We start from the raw sequence: 14,104 nt of genomic DNA, 5'->3' as shown, positions 1-14,104 counted from the left end.
AGAGATGCAATATCACAAGTAACAGGTTTAATTCAGTCCGTTTAACTGTAAAATATTTCGGTTACAGACTTTAAAATAAAGACGAAGTTGTATTGTGAAATACAGAAAAGTGTAGCACAGATCAAACAAACAGTTACTTTTACAATAATAATTACACAACTAGCATTTGTGACAACCTGCGCTGTTTGAAGTTTTGCAGAGGTCATTAGAGTGCATGTAGCACACAGAGGTCTACTACACTTTCAGGTTTTATGGTATGTAAACCTGCAAAGTACTCAACCTCAAAGTTAAAAACAAAGTCAGTCTGAAGTAGGCACCAGTTATTTTCGGGCCTTTTTCTTTTTTGCTTTTTCTGCATCATCGTGAGCCTTCCTCTTGGCAGCAAGCTTGTTAGCCTGTAAAAAGAGAAGGAGCCCAGTTAATGGAAGACACTCAACACCAGTTACGCAACCATTTTTAAGCTCATTGAACTCGGCGGGGGTCAGCGCTGGGCTGCACCGTTCTCGCCGCAGCAGCTACATAATACTGGTAAACACTGTGGCCTGAGATAAAATGCTCAGTATCAACACTAAAATATTCAATGTTGAAGCTTTTAGGCTGAACAAATAACGAAGAGGGATTGTACGAACCTCACGGACTTTTCTTTTCTTTCCAAACATGATTTTGTCATAGAGGTACTTTTCCTTTTTCTTCATCATCATGATGGCTAGACGCTTCTCCTCTGCCTTCTCCTCTTGCTCCAAGCGTGCTTTATTTTCTACCTTCAGCTTTCCAGGTGTCACTTTGACTTGTAGAGACTAAAAGGGAACAAGATGAGTCAATAAAGATTCTAAAAGATTACTAAAAATAAAATCATGACAAAGAAAACAGGATCCGACATATCACCTTGCCCTGGGATCTTTGTTCTTCCATTTTCTTAAGGTTTTTCTCTTCTGCTACTTCCTCTTCATCGTCCTCTTCATCACCATTGTCATCCTCTTCCTCCTCCTCTTGTTCTTCTTCTTCTTCCTCTTCCTCCTCCTCTTGTTCTTCTTCTTCCTCCTCCTCCTGTTCATTGCCTATAAAAGGAAGAAAAGGGAATTATTTAAAATTAGTGCTTCTGACATTTGAATCCTGTGTGCTTACATTAAATATTCGTCTTTTATTTTCATTACTGTGTGCTGCCAAAGTGGCTTTTTTAAGGGCACTGATCAGATAAACTAGAACCTCTGCACGCTGTCTCACTTACAGTTCTTTTAGTAAATCACAACATTTCGATCCAGCCACCAGGAAAAATTTAATCATCCAATTAAGGAATGCTGGCACTAATTAATCACATAATGAGACTATTAAAAGAGTTTTGTGATAAAGTCTCCAAAAACAAAACAAAAAAAATCAAATAAGTTATAACAAATATCAATTACAACCATTCAGATTAATAGATGCCACGAGTCTATTTAACTTTACACATGACATTTTAAAATTCTTTTATCTATTTTCAGGTCGTTACATGGCCTCGCTCCACACTACCTCTCTGAGCTGCTGCATTTGCACTCTTTGCCAGTTGCTCAGATTAGCTGACCAACTCCTTGTATATGCCGAGGACACAGTGGAGGCTCAGAGGGGGACAGGACTTTTGCTGTAGAAGTTCCCGAATTGTGGAATTTGCTGCCATTTCACATTAAACAGGCCACTTTTTAAAAAAATGTATTAGAGTGTGTTTGTCTTCCTACGTCCAACACTTTGCTCAGTGGTTGTTCTTTTTAAATAAAGTTGGCTTAACTACTCGATTATGTACAATACTCATAATTTTATGATGCAACAAAATACTGACAAGAGACCATGTTCAGAGGTTATAGCTATCTTATAGTTTTCCTCCTACACACCTGTTGTTCATTCAGATGTGAAGTTTTTTTTTTTGTTGGTTGTTTTTTAAACCAGGACTAAGATCAGGGCAAAAAAGTCAGTTAATTATGGGTGTGACCTGCACACACACTGAGATATAACTGAACCACACCTGTTTTTTCTCCTCGCTGTAAGGCCATGATCTTCAGTTTCTCTGGAGGCACATAGTCACCTTCCTTCTCCTCCACAAACGGAGACAGGTGAGGGGGTAGAGTCACCCCAAGGAAATAATCCTCCACAGGCAAGAGCACTTTGGCATTGACACAGTCATATACCCACTGGGGTTGGATGTAGTATCTAAAACAAGCAAAGGTTTTTAAAATCGTATGTTATGATAGCAAATAAGTGCACATTTTCTTGTGTCTACTATGTAATGATGAGAATATAATCTTGCTCTTTGGTGAGGATTTTTTGTGCTGAAGGACCAGGGGGTGGGGGGGATGGGATAGGAAAGATTCCAGTGAAAGGAGTCATTGTAAAGTTGGGTCATATACATGATGTCACACTTCCTGTCTCTAGGATTAAGAGTTCTATGCCAAAATGAACTACCTCTATAAGAAAAAAAGAAGGGTGTTTAGACAGCATTGCCATACATGACGAAAAGCACAGCATTTCTCTACCTGTTGATATACTGTTTGTCAACACTGGGCCTGTCAATAATGTGATGGGTGATGGTCTCATCTGTCATTTCGTATGTGCTACCAATGCACACAGACTTGTCCCAGGATACCTGACCTCCAAAACACCTGAAAGGCAACAGAAATACACAAAAGTGAAAAAGTCAGCTTCCGGCTTCTGTGGACGTTTCTTTGCTTCACTGTAGCATCTCTCGCTCACCTGATGATGAACGCCAGAGACTCCCTGGGAACTTCTCTATTGAGGTAAAACTTGAGTCCCTCAAAAAGCTTCTTCTGAGCTTCTTGCTGTTTCAGTTCCTTTTCCCTAGCCTCCATCTTCTCCATGTCCTCCTGTATCAAAGAATTAAAGGGAAAACATGAATTATTCTTCTGGTAATTTCAATTGACAATTAAATCAGAACAGCTTAATTTCATTGCATTTCTAATAACCCTATGACAATTCCCAAAAGGAAAATGTTAAAAAGCTAGTTAAAAAGTACAACTCGACAATGAATAGATTTATTTATCTCTGAATTTGATCTGCTCAGATTTAACTAAAGAATCACAGTCAGGTTAGACAAACTGTCTGAACCAGTGTTAAATTGTTCAGCAGTGGTGATTAGTGGACTTGTTACCACAGCTGATGCACTTATACATAAAAATAGTTATTGTTGGCATCTGATGACCAATCACAGACCTGTCTGGAGCCTGAAATTTAACATATGCAAAGCAATTTAAAACTGATAAAAATAATAAAATAAAATTCTTCTAAAGAAGAACAAAGAAGTCTAATAGAAATGACTACTCAGCTGTTGGATCACCAGCTTTAAAGTGCTTTATAAATAAAGTTGGCTTGGCTACTCTACCCCATGTACAATACTCAAAGAATACAAAAAAAAAACAAAAAAAAAAAATGCAGCTGAGTATAGTGCAGGCTTCATCACATAATTTCCTTAGGGATTATTAAAGTATTGCCATTGTCTTGCATCTTTTACCACCAGCTTAGCTTGTGGTGTTTGTTGCTTGCAGTATTACCAAGCTGCTGCTATGATATGCCTCTGCTGACTGGCTATCTTAGGACGGCAAAAACATTAACATCTCCATAACCAGCTCCTTCAGAGCCTAGACATGGCTTTGCTTAGATGTGGCACACAGCACCATTGCCTATTCATATGTGTGGAAGCACTAACTGCATGCATATGGCAGTAACAAATGGAGTTCAATGGTCCACAACTAACAGACAAAGTCCTAGTGGTGAGATGCACTGTGTTATGTGTGTTATGTGTTACCCTAAAATCATCAATCAGAAGCCACTGATGAGCAGTAAGCTACGACAGCTTGCCCTTGGCTCTACTTAGAATCATGGATGACAGTGGCTGGTTTTAAAGGTATGCAGTTTATGTTGCAGCCACCCCCCTTGGACTCCCCAGCTCTGGAATGCAACCATGGAGGTTTGCAGCCTGTTTGCTCACTTATTCCAGGTAGCAGGATTGAATTGGCCTTTTCACCCACTTAAGATCTTGAACATACTACACCTACATCTTGAAGGGTAGATGGGTAGACTGACTGTGACCCTGCTCCTCACGTCCCAGGAATAAAGTCTATGGGACCCTGAAACAACTTCAAAGAAGTTGAAGTGAGATGCTCCACTCTGGAAGCAAAGGCACTAGAGCATCTTGTAGAGCATCTTAGAGCTGGTTTTTGTGAACTTTAACTTCATCAATAGGAAGTACAAGTTCCTTTATTCTGGTCAGCCTGAACACTAACCACATATCTAACCTATCTGTTCCAAGTTACATTTGTGTCATCGGCTTGAAAGGGGTGTCCTCAAGGATCACCACAGCCACAGCTCACTGACTCCGACTAGAAAGTAATACCATCACTGCTTATGCACTAACTATAGACTACAGCTACAGTATCATAAATGAACCAATGAAAAGACTTTGAAATTGCATGCAGCCAGCAGAAAACAACTCATCAAGGGATTACAGTTCCTTCCTCTGAGATTATATGTCTGTGATCGAGACTCATCAGGGAAAACCAGAGGGTTTAGATTGTCTCTAAAAACACCAAGACCCACAGGAATAGTGGTGTTACTTTCCAGGAAATGTGACAGGCTAGTAGGCTACTTGTGCAGATCTGATCTGTTACGTTCTCAGAACACACAAGAATAGACACACAAAGCTCAGGTAAAATTAACCCACCAGGAAGTTACACCCAATGTCTTAGTAACAATTAAGTCCCGAAATTACTTAAATAACAAAAAAAAAAAAAAAAAAAAAAAAAAAAAAAAAAAAGCGGTTACCTTGCTTTGTAGTAAAGCTAATGTCTCAGAAACACTAACATTTTTCAATCTAACTGTACAGCCATAAAGAAGAGAAAGAACAAGCAAAATAAAAAGATGTGCTCATCAGGCGTGTAAAAAGTTTGAAAAGAAGACACAGAAATACACGATACTAGCCACACTTTCCATAGTTGATCTGTTAATGCCTTAATAAAGCACTTTAGTCTGGAAGCTATAACGTTGAAAGATCATTCAGGTGAGTGGACTTGAAAACTTTAGAATAACAGATTGTATTTTTATATTTTTCATTCTTATATTTCTCATGATTAAGTGCCCATGGCTTGAGCCCCCCACCCCCCCAAAAATATAAATAAATAAAATAAAGCAGAGTTTGAACTGCATTTACTTCCTAACACTACAGAAAATCAGAATGAATTGCCAAAACCAATCGTTAACTTCAAACCAGTCACTGACAACAAGCTTCCCAGGGTGAGAAACACATCGTCACTAGCAACCAAACATAAAGCTGTAAATCCCTTGTATCACACCTCCAAAAGATCAAATGATGTAACCTTTAATGTTCACCCTTAGAGACTAATTAGAGCAAAAAGAAAGAATGAAAGTTTTTTCTAAGATTGAGATAAGATACTTTATTGGGGGGGGGGGTGCAGTACCACAGCTCAGGTAAATAAGATAATACACTATATACAACGGTAGCTGAGGTTCTATGTACACTCATACACAGTATGTGTTATGGAAGGTTGTGGAAATATGCAAGTAATAAATTCAACTATTCTACTACTATTACTATGTAATTAATAGATATCTATAAGTATAGACATGTACATGCACACACACGTACACACTAAATATACACATATATATATATATATACACACACACATGCACACGTCCATACATATGAGATGCATTATGCATGAAGTGGTGATCTGTGTGTTTTAATTATATTTCTCACAATAACAAATAATTATGCTTTGCTTGAGTAAATCAAGATGCATGTGATGTGTCATGTTTTGTGAGCTAGCTTTCTTACCCCTTCAGTGGGAAAATGGTCCAGTTGAGCCTCCTCCTCCTCTGCAGAAGAAACCACACGTGCCAGACTGGCACTCAGAGCTGACAGTTTCTGCAAAATCAAAAACAAGGTAAGAACAAGTGTTAGCATTTACACCTCAATGTATGCGTATTTAATAGATTTAGTTAGTTTGGTCACCAGTTTAATTTAAGCATATGTGGCTTGTTTCTTTAAAAACATAGGTTTACATAATTTCTCTATTAGTATACTGAAGGCTACTAATAGGTACACTACATGTTGAGCTCTAATTAAAGTGTCAGAAATGACACAGGGCAAGACCTCATGTTACGTGTACTGTATTTTTAAGTTAAATAAATACACTCACCAGTCACTTTATTACAGACACCTGTTCAACCGCTTATTTATGCAAATACCTAATCAGCCAATCACATGGCAACAACCTTCCTTTGGCTGGGGATGGCAAGGCAACAGTAACTTGAATAACCGCTTGTTACAAACATGGCAGAAGAGCATCACCAAAAACACACAATACATTAAAAGCTGAAGTAAATGGGCTACAGCAGCAGACGACCACATCAGATGCCAAACCTGTCAGCTAAAAACACGAAACTGAGGCTACCATTCACACAGGTTGGTCTGATGAGTCAATTTCTGCTGTGATATTCAGAAGGTAGGGTGAAAGTTTAGTGTAAACAACATGAAAGCATGGTTCCATGCTTCTTTGTATCAACAGCTCAGTGGCGTAATAATGTGGGCCCCTTAACTGGTCATCATTTAAACCCCACAACCTACCCGAGTATTGCTGCTGACCATGCTCATCCCTTTATGATCAGTGTAACCATCTTCTGATGGTTGCTTCCAGCATGATAACACACCATGTAGGGCTGTTCGATATAACGATATATATCGGATGACGATAGAAAAACGTCTATCGTTTCATTTTACGCTATCGTTTGTTTCGTGGTGTCGCAAAATAAACTGTTTACGGCAATATTTTTTCATTATTTTGATGGTCACTGTAGTGGCTATATTAATTTCCTAAAGTTCTCTCTTTCTCTTATATTTAATATAACCACACTACAGACGGACAAGCGCTTGTTTTTATGCGTTGTCGCTAGCAACAACGACGGTAAAACCACCTCGTGTCCGCTTGTTTATTTTCCACATAAACCTTTCACAATAAAGCTCAAGATCCTGTTGAGACTTTTCAAAATAAACTGAATCATGTGAAAGATGCAGAGTATTTACGGATGAGAAGCAAAAAAGAGCCGTCAGGTGCTAAAAAATAAACCTTAGACTCAAACGTTAGAACAGGCTTTTCCCCGCAGCACGCTGTGTAATAAATACTCACAAAGAAAACAGCGGCTGTTACAACCTATGTCTAAAAATGTATCGTTTCATGCATCAGTTAAAACACTCGACTCCAGGTACGCGACGCCCAGCTGGAAACACTTCACGCAAGTCGAGCTGCCCGACATTCACAGAATTTACAGAAAATGTTACATTTTTGTGATTTATATCGTTATCGGATGATAGATGTCTTAATATCGGGATATGAGATTTTGGTCATATCGCACAGCCCTAACACCATGTAACAAAGCTCAAATCATCTAAAACTGTTTTCAACCTGAGCATGACATTGAGTTCACTCCACTCAAATAGCCTCATCAGATCTCAATCCTAGGCTACGTTCACACTGCAGGTCTTAATGCTCAATTCCGATTTTTTGATCAAATCCGATTTTTTTGTCTGCTTGTTCACACTACACATAAAATGCGACATCAAACGCTCGCCAGTGTGAACGCTCAAAGCGGCCCGCATGCGCAAAAGAAGATGTCACACACAACTCGCTCTGTTTAGACCCAGAGCAAACAATATTGTTTGACTGATTGCCCTTAATATAAAGACTTCGGACTTTATGTTTCCAGATTTTTGCTTTAAGTTATTTTGTTATTTACATAATAATGTAGATGACCTAATAATGATCCTTTTTGCTGTTTTAGAGAGGAGCGGTGCTTCAAAGGATAGTTGCAGATTTCTGTCAGAATCTGCAGAAAATACAGTAAAAATAAAATGTTCACATTTCTCCAACGTTGTCTTCCCAACAGTTTCACCGGATGGTAGGAAATCGTTCGCGATGTCCTATCGGGCGCTTCTCCGGCGCTGATAATTGGCGTCTGTCCTGTGTCAGTGACGTAAAAGACGGATTTAATGCGACTTGACCGTTCACACAGCAGTCGCTTTCTAAAACATCGGATACGTATCGGATTCAGTACCACATACGAAAGTGACCCAGATCGGATTTGAAAATATCGGATTTGTGCCGTTCACACTGTCATACCAAGATCGGATACGGGTTGCATAGGGGCGAAAAAATCGGATTTGATGCGCTTTCGCCTGCAGTGTGAACGTAGCCCAATAGAGCTCCACTGGGATGTGGTGGATCGGGAGATTTGCATCAGGGATGAGCAGCATACAAATCTGCAGCAACTGTGCTATTATGTCAATATGGACTAAAATCTCTGAGGAATGTTTCCACCACCTTGTTGAATCTATGGCACACAAAATTCAGGCAGCTCTGAAGCAAAAAGAGGGTCCAACCCAGAACTGCAAAGTGGTAATGCAGTGGTTCTCAAACTTTTTACAATGAGTACCACCACATAAAATGTATGGCTCTTGAAGTACCACCCCTATGACCGACATTAAAGTATAGTAGTATAGGCCTATTTAACACCATATACAGTTTACACAAGACAATTTTATTTCTGATATGAATGTTATTTATTTTAACTGTCATAAACAGGATGTGGCAAGTGATAATAATAACAACTGTACTACATTTAAACATTCACAGCAGGTGGGATATCCAGTCTTTAAGTGATGACGTATGAATCCTGCTTCTGGGTCCAAACTACTGAGTTTATTAAGGCTGTTGTGTTTTTAACATGTTTTAATGCTTTGTATCTTGTTCTATTTCTGAAAATAAAAATAAAAAATTCTGAAAAAAAATCTGAAAAAGCCCCTAAAAAAAGTCAGTGATCACTGTCGGCCTCTCTTGGTTTTTATTACCACTAATCATTTCTAAGCTAAGTTTTTAAAACTTTATGATGTAACTACAGCCCAGCCCATGGAGCAGTATATTAATGACTAACCGTTTGGTCCGTTTACAGCATCCTGCCATGCGACTGCATTTGTCCCTAACCATCGGTAACCCTAACGTTAACTTTTATTGAGTGGGAAAAAAGTTAGCGTTCATCCTCCAGCTTCACTGTGTTTGTATTATGCTAACATAGCTGTGTAGCTAGCCACCACGTAGGACATCATTATATACCAGCTAGCCCAATTTCAGTAACCCTATAAACTCCACCGCTGTTTAGTTTTCTGTCTTCATTTATGTTGGAAGTGATAGCAGAGCTGTACGTTTTAATTTTTCAGAAATTGCTCAATCGAACATGGTATCTGTGGTGTGTTGGGAGTGGCTAGTTATCTCCCATCATGCCTTGGGAACGTTTTGCCGTTTAAGACGAGGAAATTGTTATTTACATCTGTTAATGTTACGTGACTCTTCCTGTTAATGCTACAGTGTAAATTCACTGGCAGTTGTTGTTTGATGGAAAGAGATGTTATATCATGAGTGAGTTCATGTGCGGGGTTATTGATGCAATGTGTAGTTCAATAAAGAGCTCCCCCTTTCTGCTTGGGATGGAATAGCAGGCTCAACCTCTGTGTGGGTCCTTTGTTGAAAAGAATCCTCAGCTTTTTCTTTAGATTTCCCGTGGACCACTAGAGAGAGCCAAAGTACCACCAGTCGTACGTGTACCACAGTTTGAGAACCACTGGCATAACGAATAAATAACTGGTAGACACAATGAGATTCCCACTGGATATGACCTAGTAAGGAATGTGGATCACATTCAGCAGAGCACAAGTCTACAATTTATAAATTCACATTAACACATACCCCAGTTTTATGTCTCAATAAAGCAGAGGGAAAATAAAGTTGACTCCTGCTTGAATAACAGAATGCATTGTCTTTATTACTTTGATGAAGCCAGGAAAATAATGTACGCTGTGCTTTAAAATGACTTTACACGGTAAAGCTGGATTTAGAGGTCACATGGGACGTGTTTTTTTCCGAAAAGCGTCAACAATGCTTTCGCTATTCTTCCTGGAGACATTGTGTGTAATTTCTGCTATCACCACATCTTCCTCTTATAATAGCAGTTTGAATCAACTGACAATCTGATATGGTTTGATGGCCTTTCGTAAGGAAAAAGTCACCCAATACCACAACTAGACCATTACAATACAGCCAAACCAAGTTTCAAATGCTCAGTGGCAGAGAGAACTCGGTCCTCTCTGGTACTATACTTTTAACAAAGATCTAAAGCTGTTTTATCCTGGATGGTTTAAGTGAATTTATTCTGTTACTCTGGATAACCAACAAGCCTCCTTTCAATGTTATGAGGACTACAAACAAAAACACATCAGAGGTCTTTTACACTTTTTAAAACAATGTGACTCACCTCTAAGTAACTTTCAGAATTCATGGCATAGTCATCCTCACTCTCTTCCTTTGGCTCTGATTCTGCATTACTGTCCAGCTGCAAAATGAGAGGCGATATTAACCGATGGCAGGTCTGCTTACATATGACCAGTTTATAATGAATCCTTTTTATATTACAGTCTATGATACCTTTGGTGGGTAGACCAAGTTGAGAGAATTGTAGAGCCTGAAATTGACAAAGCCCAGCAGAGTGGTGTACAACTCTGTGAATGTTGCCATTACTCTGTAATCAACATCAACGGGGTGCTGAAAGGGAAACAAATATTAGTTTGACCAAGTTTCAGAGGTACATTTACAAGTGTGAGTTCAATCACAGTCACTTCCAACATAATTTTTAGTATATTCTAATTTTAAAACACACAAGCTGCTCACAAGTGTAAGCCATAAGCAAATTCAGTTTTCTTGTTCATAGGAGCCACACATTTCTGATTCTTAATGAGCAGGCAAGTCATTAAGGACAATTTTTTATTTACGATGTTTGCCTGGCAACCTATGTTATAACCCCACAGTAATAAAGTGACTGCTTATTATTAGCACTGTCCCTGTTGACTGCAATTTGCCAGACTGCACTTACATCATGGGAGAACTGATATGGCACCACCCATGTAATGAGCTGTCCCATCACCTCAGCCTGATAATATATTCCCTTGATGGAGAGGAAAACCTATCAAAGCAGACAAACGTTTAGTGCATTACAGAACACAGGTCAATCAACTCTCACTGAGTCAGATCAATAACAGGTTGGTGAACTTGCACCTTTCGGAGAGAACGTGATGCGATCACATAGTTCATCCACTCCACAGTGAGCCGTCTGCACAGCTGGATTGTCTGCACATGACATTTTCCTGTTCGAGCAAAAGTGGAGAAGAGGAAGCACATGCAGAGGGCATCGTCGATATCACGGAGGGCATCAATGAAGGTTGGATACCTGCCAAACAAAGAAGCACAAACAATATTTGTGAGGTTTTGTTTTTGTTTTGTGTTTTTAACAAAAACATCTTACCTTTCAAATAAAAAAAATCAGTTAAATTTCAATTAAAGCTTTAAAAAAAATCTACTGACAGACTACTAAAGATCCTGTCCTACTGTTACCCTACAATTTCAATTTAATTCATACAGTGGCAGAGAAAAAAAGATCAACTGTGCCCTCTTATGTTCAGTGTGAAGAACAACCACCCAACCTTTCTTTGATGATGTGATCCAATTTATAGGTTGGCTTGTTCTCTCTCAGTCTTTCCACTGCAGACCACTCTGTTTTTCCATAAGCCTTCTTAAGCTTACGCACAAATATCTATAAAAAGAAAATAACACAGGTACAAAAAAAGATTGTCAACCAAATTTAAATCAAACAATAAAACAAAGACATGATGAGGAAAAACTGATTAAAACAAAGTGATTTAAATATCCTTTTTGTAGAGGTAAAGCACACTAAGGCACTGGTTTCTTATGTAAGATACCTTGTACTCTCTGAATTTTCCAACAATTGGCTCATGGAGCAGAAAGCGGATGTCTTTGAGCAGGTAGAAGGTCCTTGGGGCTGTAGAGCCTTTGTTCACCTTCTTCTTGTGCTTTGGCTCATGAGGATATATGCCTTTGAGAATGCAAAGTCGCCTGAAAATCAGAGAAGAGAAATCATTTGTCTGCAACAAGGTTCCTTTCTGGGAAAGCCTTGCAACTGGAAATCGAGATTTGGAACAAACTTGGAGAAAAGTAAGTTGCTGTGATGGCATAAGAAATACAGTGATGTAACAGAAACTAATCTGGTGTTTATAAAAAAAATCTTAGTAATATTTGCATGGAGAGTAACATTTTCAGAACCAGGGATTTATTTTGAAATTACCAGCCACTGCCAAATATTCTGATCACATTCACTAAAAATTTAAGACACCTCAGAATTTTTTGTTAAATTAATATATGCACATTATATGTCAGATGTGATTTATGGATATAGTGTTGATCATAAAGAATATCACTAGGTGCAGATCCATTATTAACTACTAACATAACTTTATCTCACTAACTTGGGCGTCAATACATTGTTCCTTGTTGAAGGTAACAAGGTTTTTACTGAAATGCTAATTAAACTTTGCTTCACTTTTGAGGATGCATTAATACTTTTCACTCACTTTTTTCAAAGATGCGAGAAGCAGAAGTAGTGAAAGAGGAGTTTTAACGCTGGGGTCAACCATCCAAAGCAACAGTGCACAAGAGAGGTGAAGAAGAGAGTGCAGGGCAGATGGAAAAGATGGAAATGAAGGTCAGGGGTGATTTGTGGCAGACGGATAGCAGCAAGAATGACAGCTAAGGATTGCAAGATGGTAGTGAGACCTGCTGTGAAGTATAATTTGGACAGGAGGCCAAGCTGGTAGAGCTGCTGAGATTTTCAACTTTACAGTAGGAATGTAAGAATTGAGTACATCAAAGGGACAGCTAAGATTGAGCAGAGACAAAGTTAGAAACAAGGCTGGGATGGTTTGGACATGTGTAGAGGAGGGACGGTGGATGATTACTGAACAAAGGATGTTGATGGAGCAGATGTCTGGCAGGTGGAAAAGAGGAAGACCACAGAGGAGATTCATGGATGTAGCGAAGTACATGCAGAGTGTTGATGTGAAAGAGGAGGATGCTAGGGACTACTGTTGTGACCTCCAAAGCCAGGAGCCAAAAAGAAATGCACTTTTGTTTGACTCTGCACACATGTCTACCTTGTTCAATACACAGCACAGTTCAATACACAGTTTCACAACAAACAAACAAAGAAAACCCACTGAGTTGAGTTTTAAAGACTTTGTGTTGTAAATGGGCCCTAGCACCTTTTTCCACCCAGAAAGCGTTAGCTACTATACAATAACGAGAAACTAATATAGTGGCGTCGGGGTATGAATATATCGTGATTTAAAACACAGACACACACACTGACACTGACACACACACAGACAGACACACACACACACACACACACACACACACACACGTGTAAAAATGCTAACTGCAACGTTACCTGAAGTCCGGGAGGCTGAGCTGCAACTTCTTTCGAGCTCTGTTTCTGGTGATGTAGTTGGTGGCAGAGCCCCTCTCAAACTGGAAAACATAGGAAGATGCTCATATTCAGCGCAAACAGTATGTGTTAACAAGGCACATAAGCTCACCCGAGTCCAGGAGAATCTACTGTTTGAGAAAAACAAACTTCAGCTAGCTGTTAGCTAACTGGATAGTCAGACTTTTGGTAATAAAACGCCGACATTACACGAACACCCACACCTACCTTTTTCTTTTGAAGACCTCCCATTTAGAGACCGTTTCTAACCCAACACAGAGTTTTATCCAATTGTAGTTGTTTTCACAAAGTACACGATTCGCAATGGTACACAACAACGACCGACACGACACGCAGCAAATGCACGTGTGGCTTGACATGCGCGAAGGAGATGGCCCAAACAGCAGGACCCATGGGTGGGCCGTTGATCTGCCTGTTTACAAAGGAAAGCCGCAAAAGGGTTTTGGACGTGAAACATTCGTACATACACTGTATGGAAGGTTTACATACACTCATCAATGGCGTGTGCTTTTAATGATTTCTTTGAACTGATCTTTTTCCTGGGTGGAATGATTGTACAGCACACTTTAATGACTTTAAAAACAAAGAGCTGGGTGCAGAAGTTTGAATTTCTTTTGGATTTTCTCTAATCCAAACTGTG

At 39.3% G+C, this 14,104-nt stretch overlaps 1 protein-coding gene across 1 annotated transcript; it reads right to left on the bottom strand.

Annotated features, from left to right (window-relative positions):
• Nucleotides 1–12: 12 nt before the first annotated feature.
• pes (pescadillo) lies at nucleotides 13–13,858 on the bottom strand. Its single transcript, XM_031755295.2, has 15 exons — nucleotides 13,672–13,858; nucleotides 13,408–13,487; nucleotides 11,864–12,017; nucleotides 11,588–11,697; nucleotides 11,163–11,334; nucleotides 10,981–11,070; nucleotides 10,536–10,652; nucleotides 10,366–10,443; nucleotides 5,840–5,929; nucleotides 2,722–2,852; nucleotides 2,505–2,630; nucleotides 1,997–2,181; nucleotides 886–1,058; nucleotides 630–797; nucleotides 13–395 (listed from the first exon to the last, which is right to left on the bottom strand). The coding sequence occupies exons 1-15, from the start codon at nucleotides 13,693–13,695 to the stop codon at nucleotides 321–323; spliced, it is 1,773 nt and encodes a 590-aa protein (XP_031611155.2). The 5' UTR covers nucleotides 13,696–13,858; the 3' UTR covers nucleotides 13–320.
• Between the last annotated feature and the right edge of the window lie 246 nt (nucleotides 13,859–14,104).

Source organism: Oreochromis aureus, linkage group 12, assembly GCF_013358895.1.
Source record: "Oreochromis aureus strain Israel breed Guangdong linkage group 12, ZZ_aureus, whole genome shotgun sequence".
NCBI classification, from domain to species: Eukaryota; Metazoa; Chordata; class Actinopteri; order Cichliformes; family Cichlidae; genus Oreochromis; species Oreochromis aureus.
Note: the sequence above shows the minus strand (reverse complement) of the source record. Positions and strands in the feature narration are given on the sequence as shown.

Coding starts and splice junctions, on each gene's coding strand:
- pes (XM_031755295.2), bottom strand. CDS start 13,695: ATGGGAGGTCTTCAAAAGAAAAAG. Junction 11,335..11,587: donor GATCACATCATCAAAGAAAG/GTTGGGTGGTTG, acceptor TTTGTTTGGCAG/GTATCCAACCTTCATTGATG. Junction 5,930..10,365: donor ATTCTGAAAGTTACTTAGAG/GTGAGTCACATT, acceptor TTGATTTTGCAG/AAACTGTCAGCTCTGAGTGC.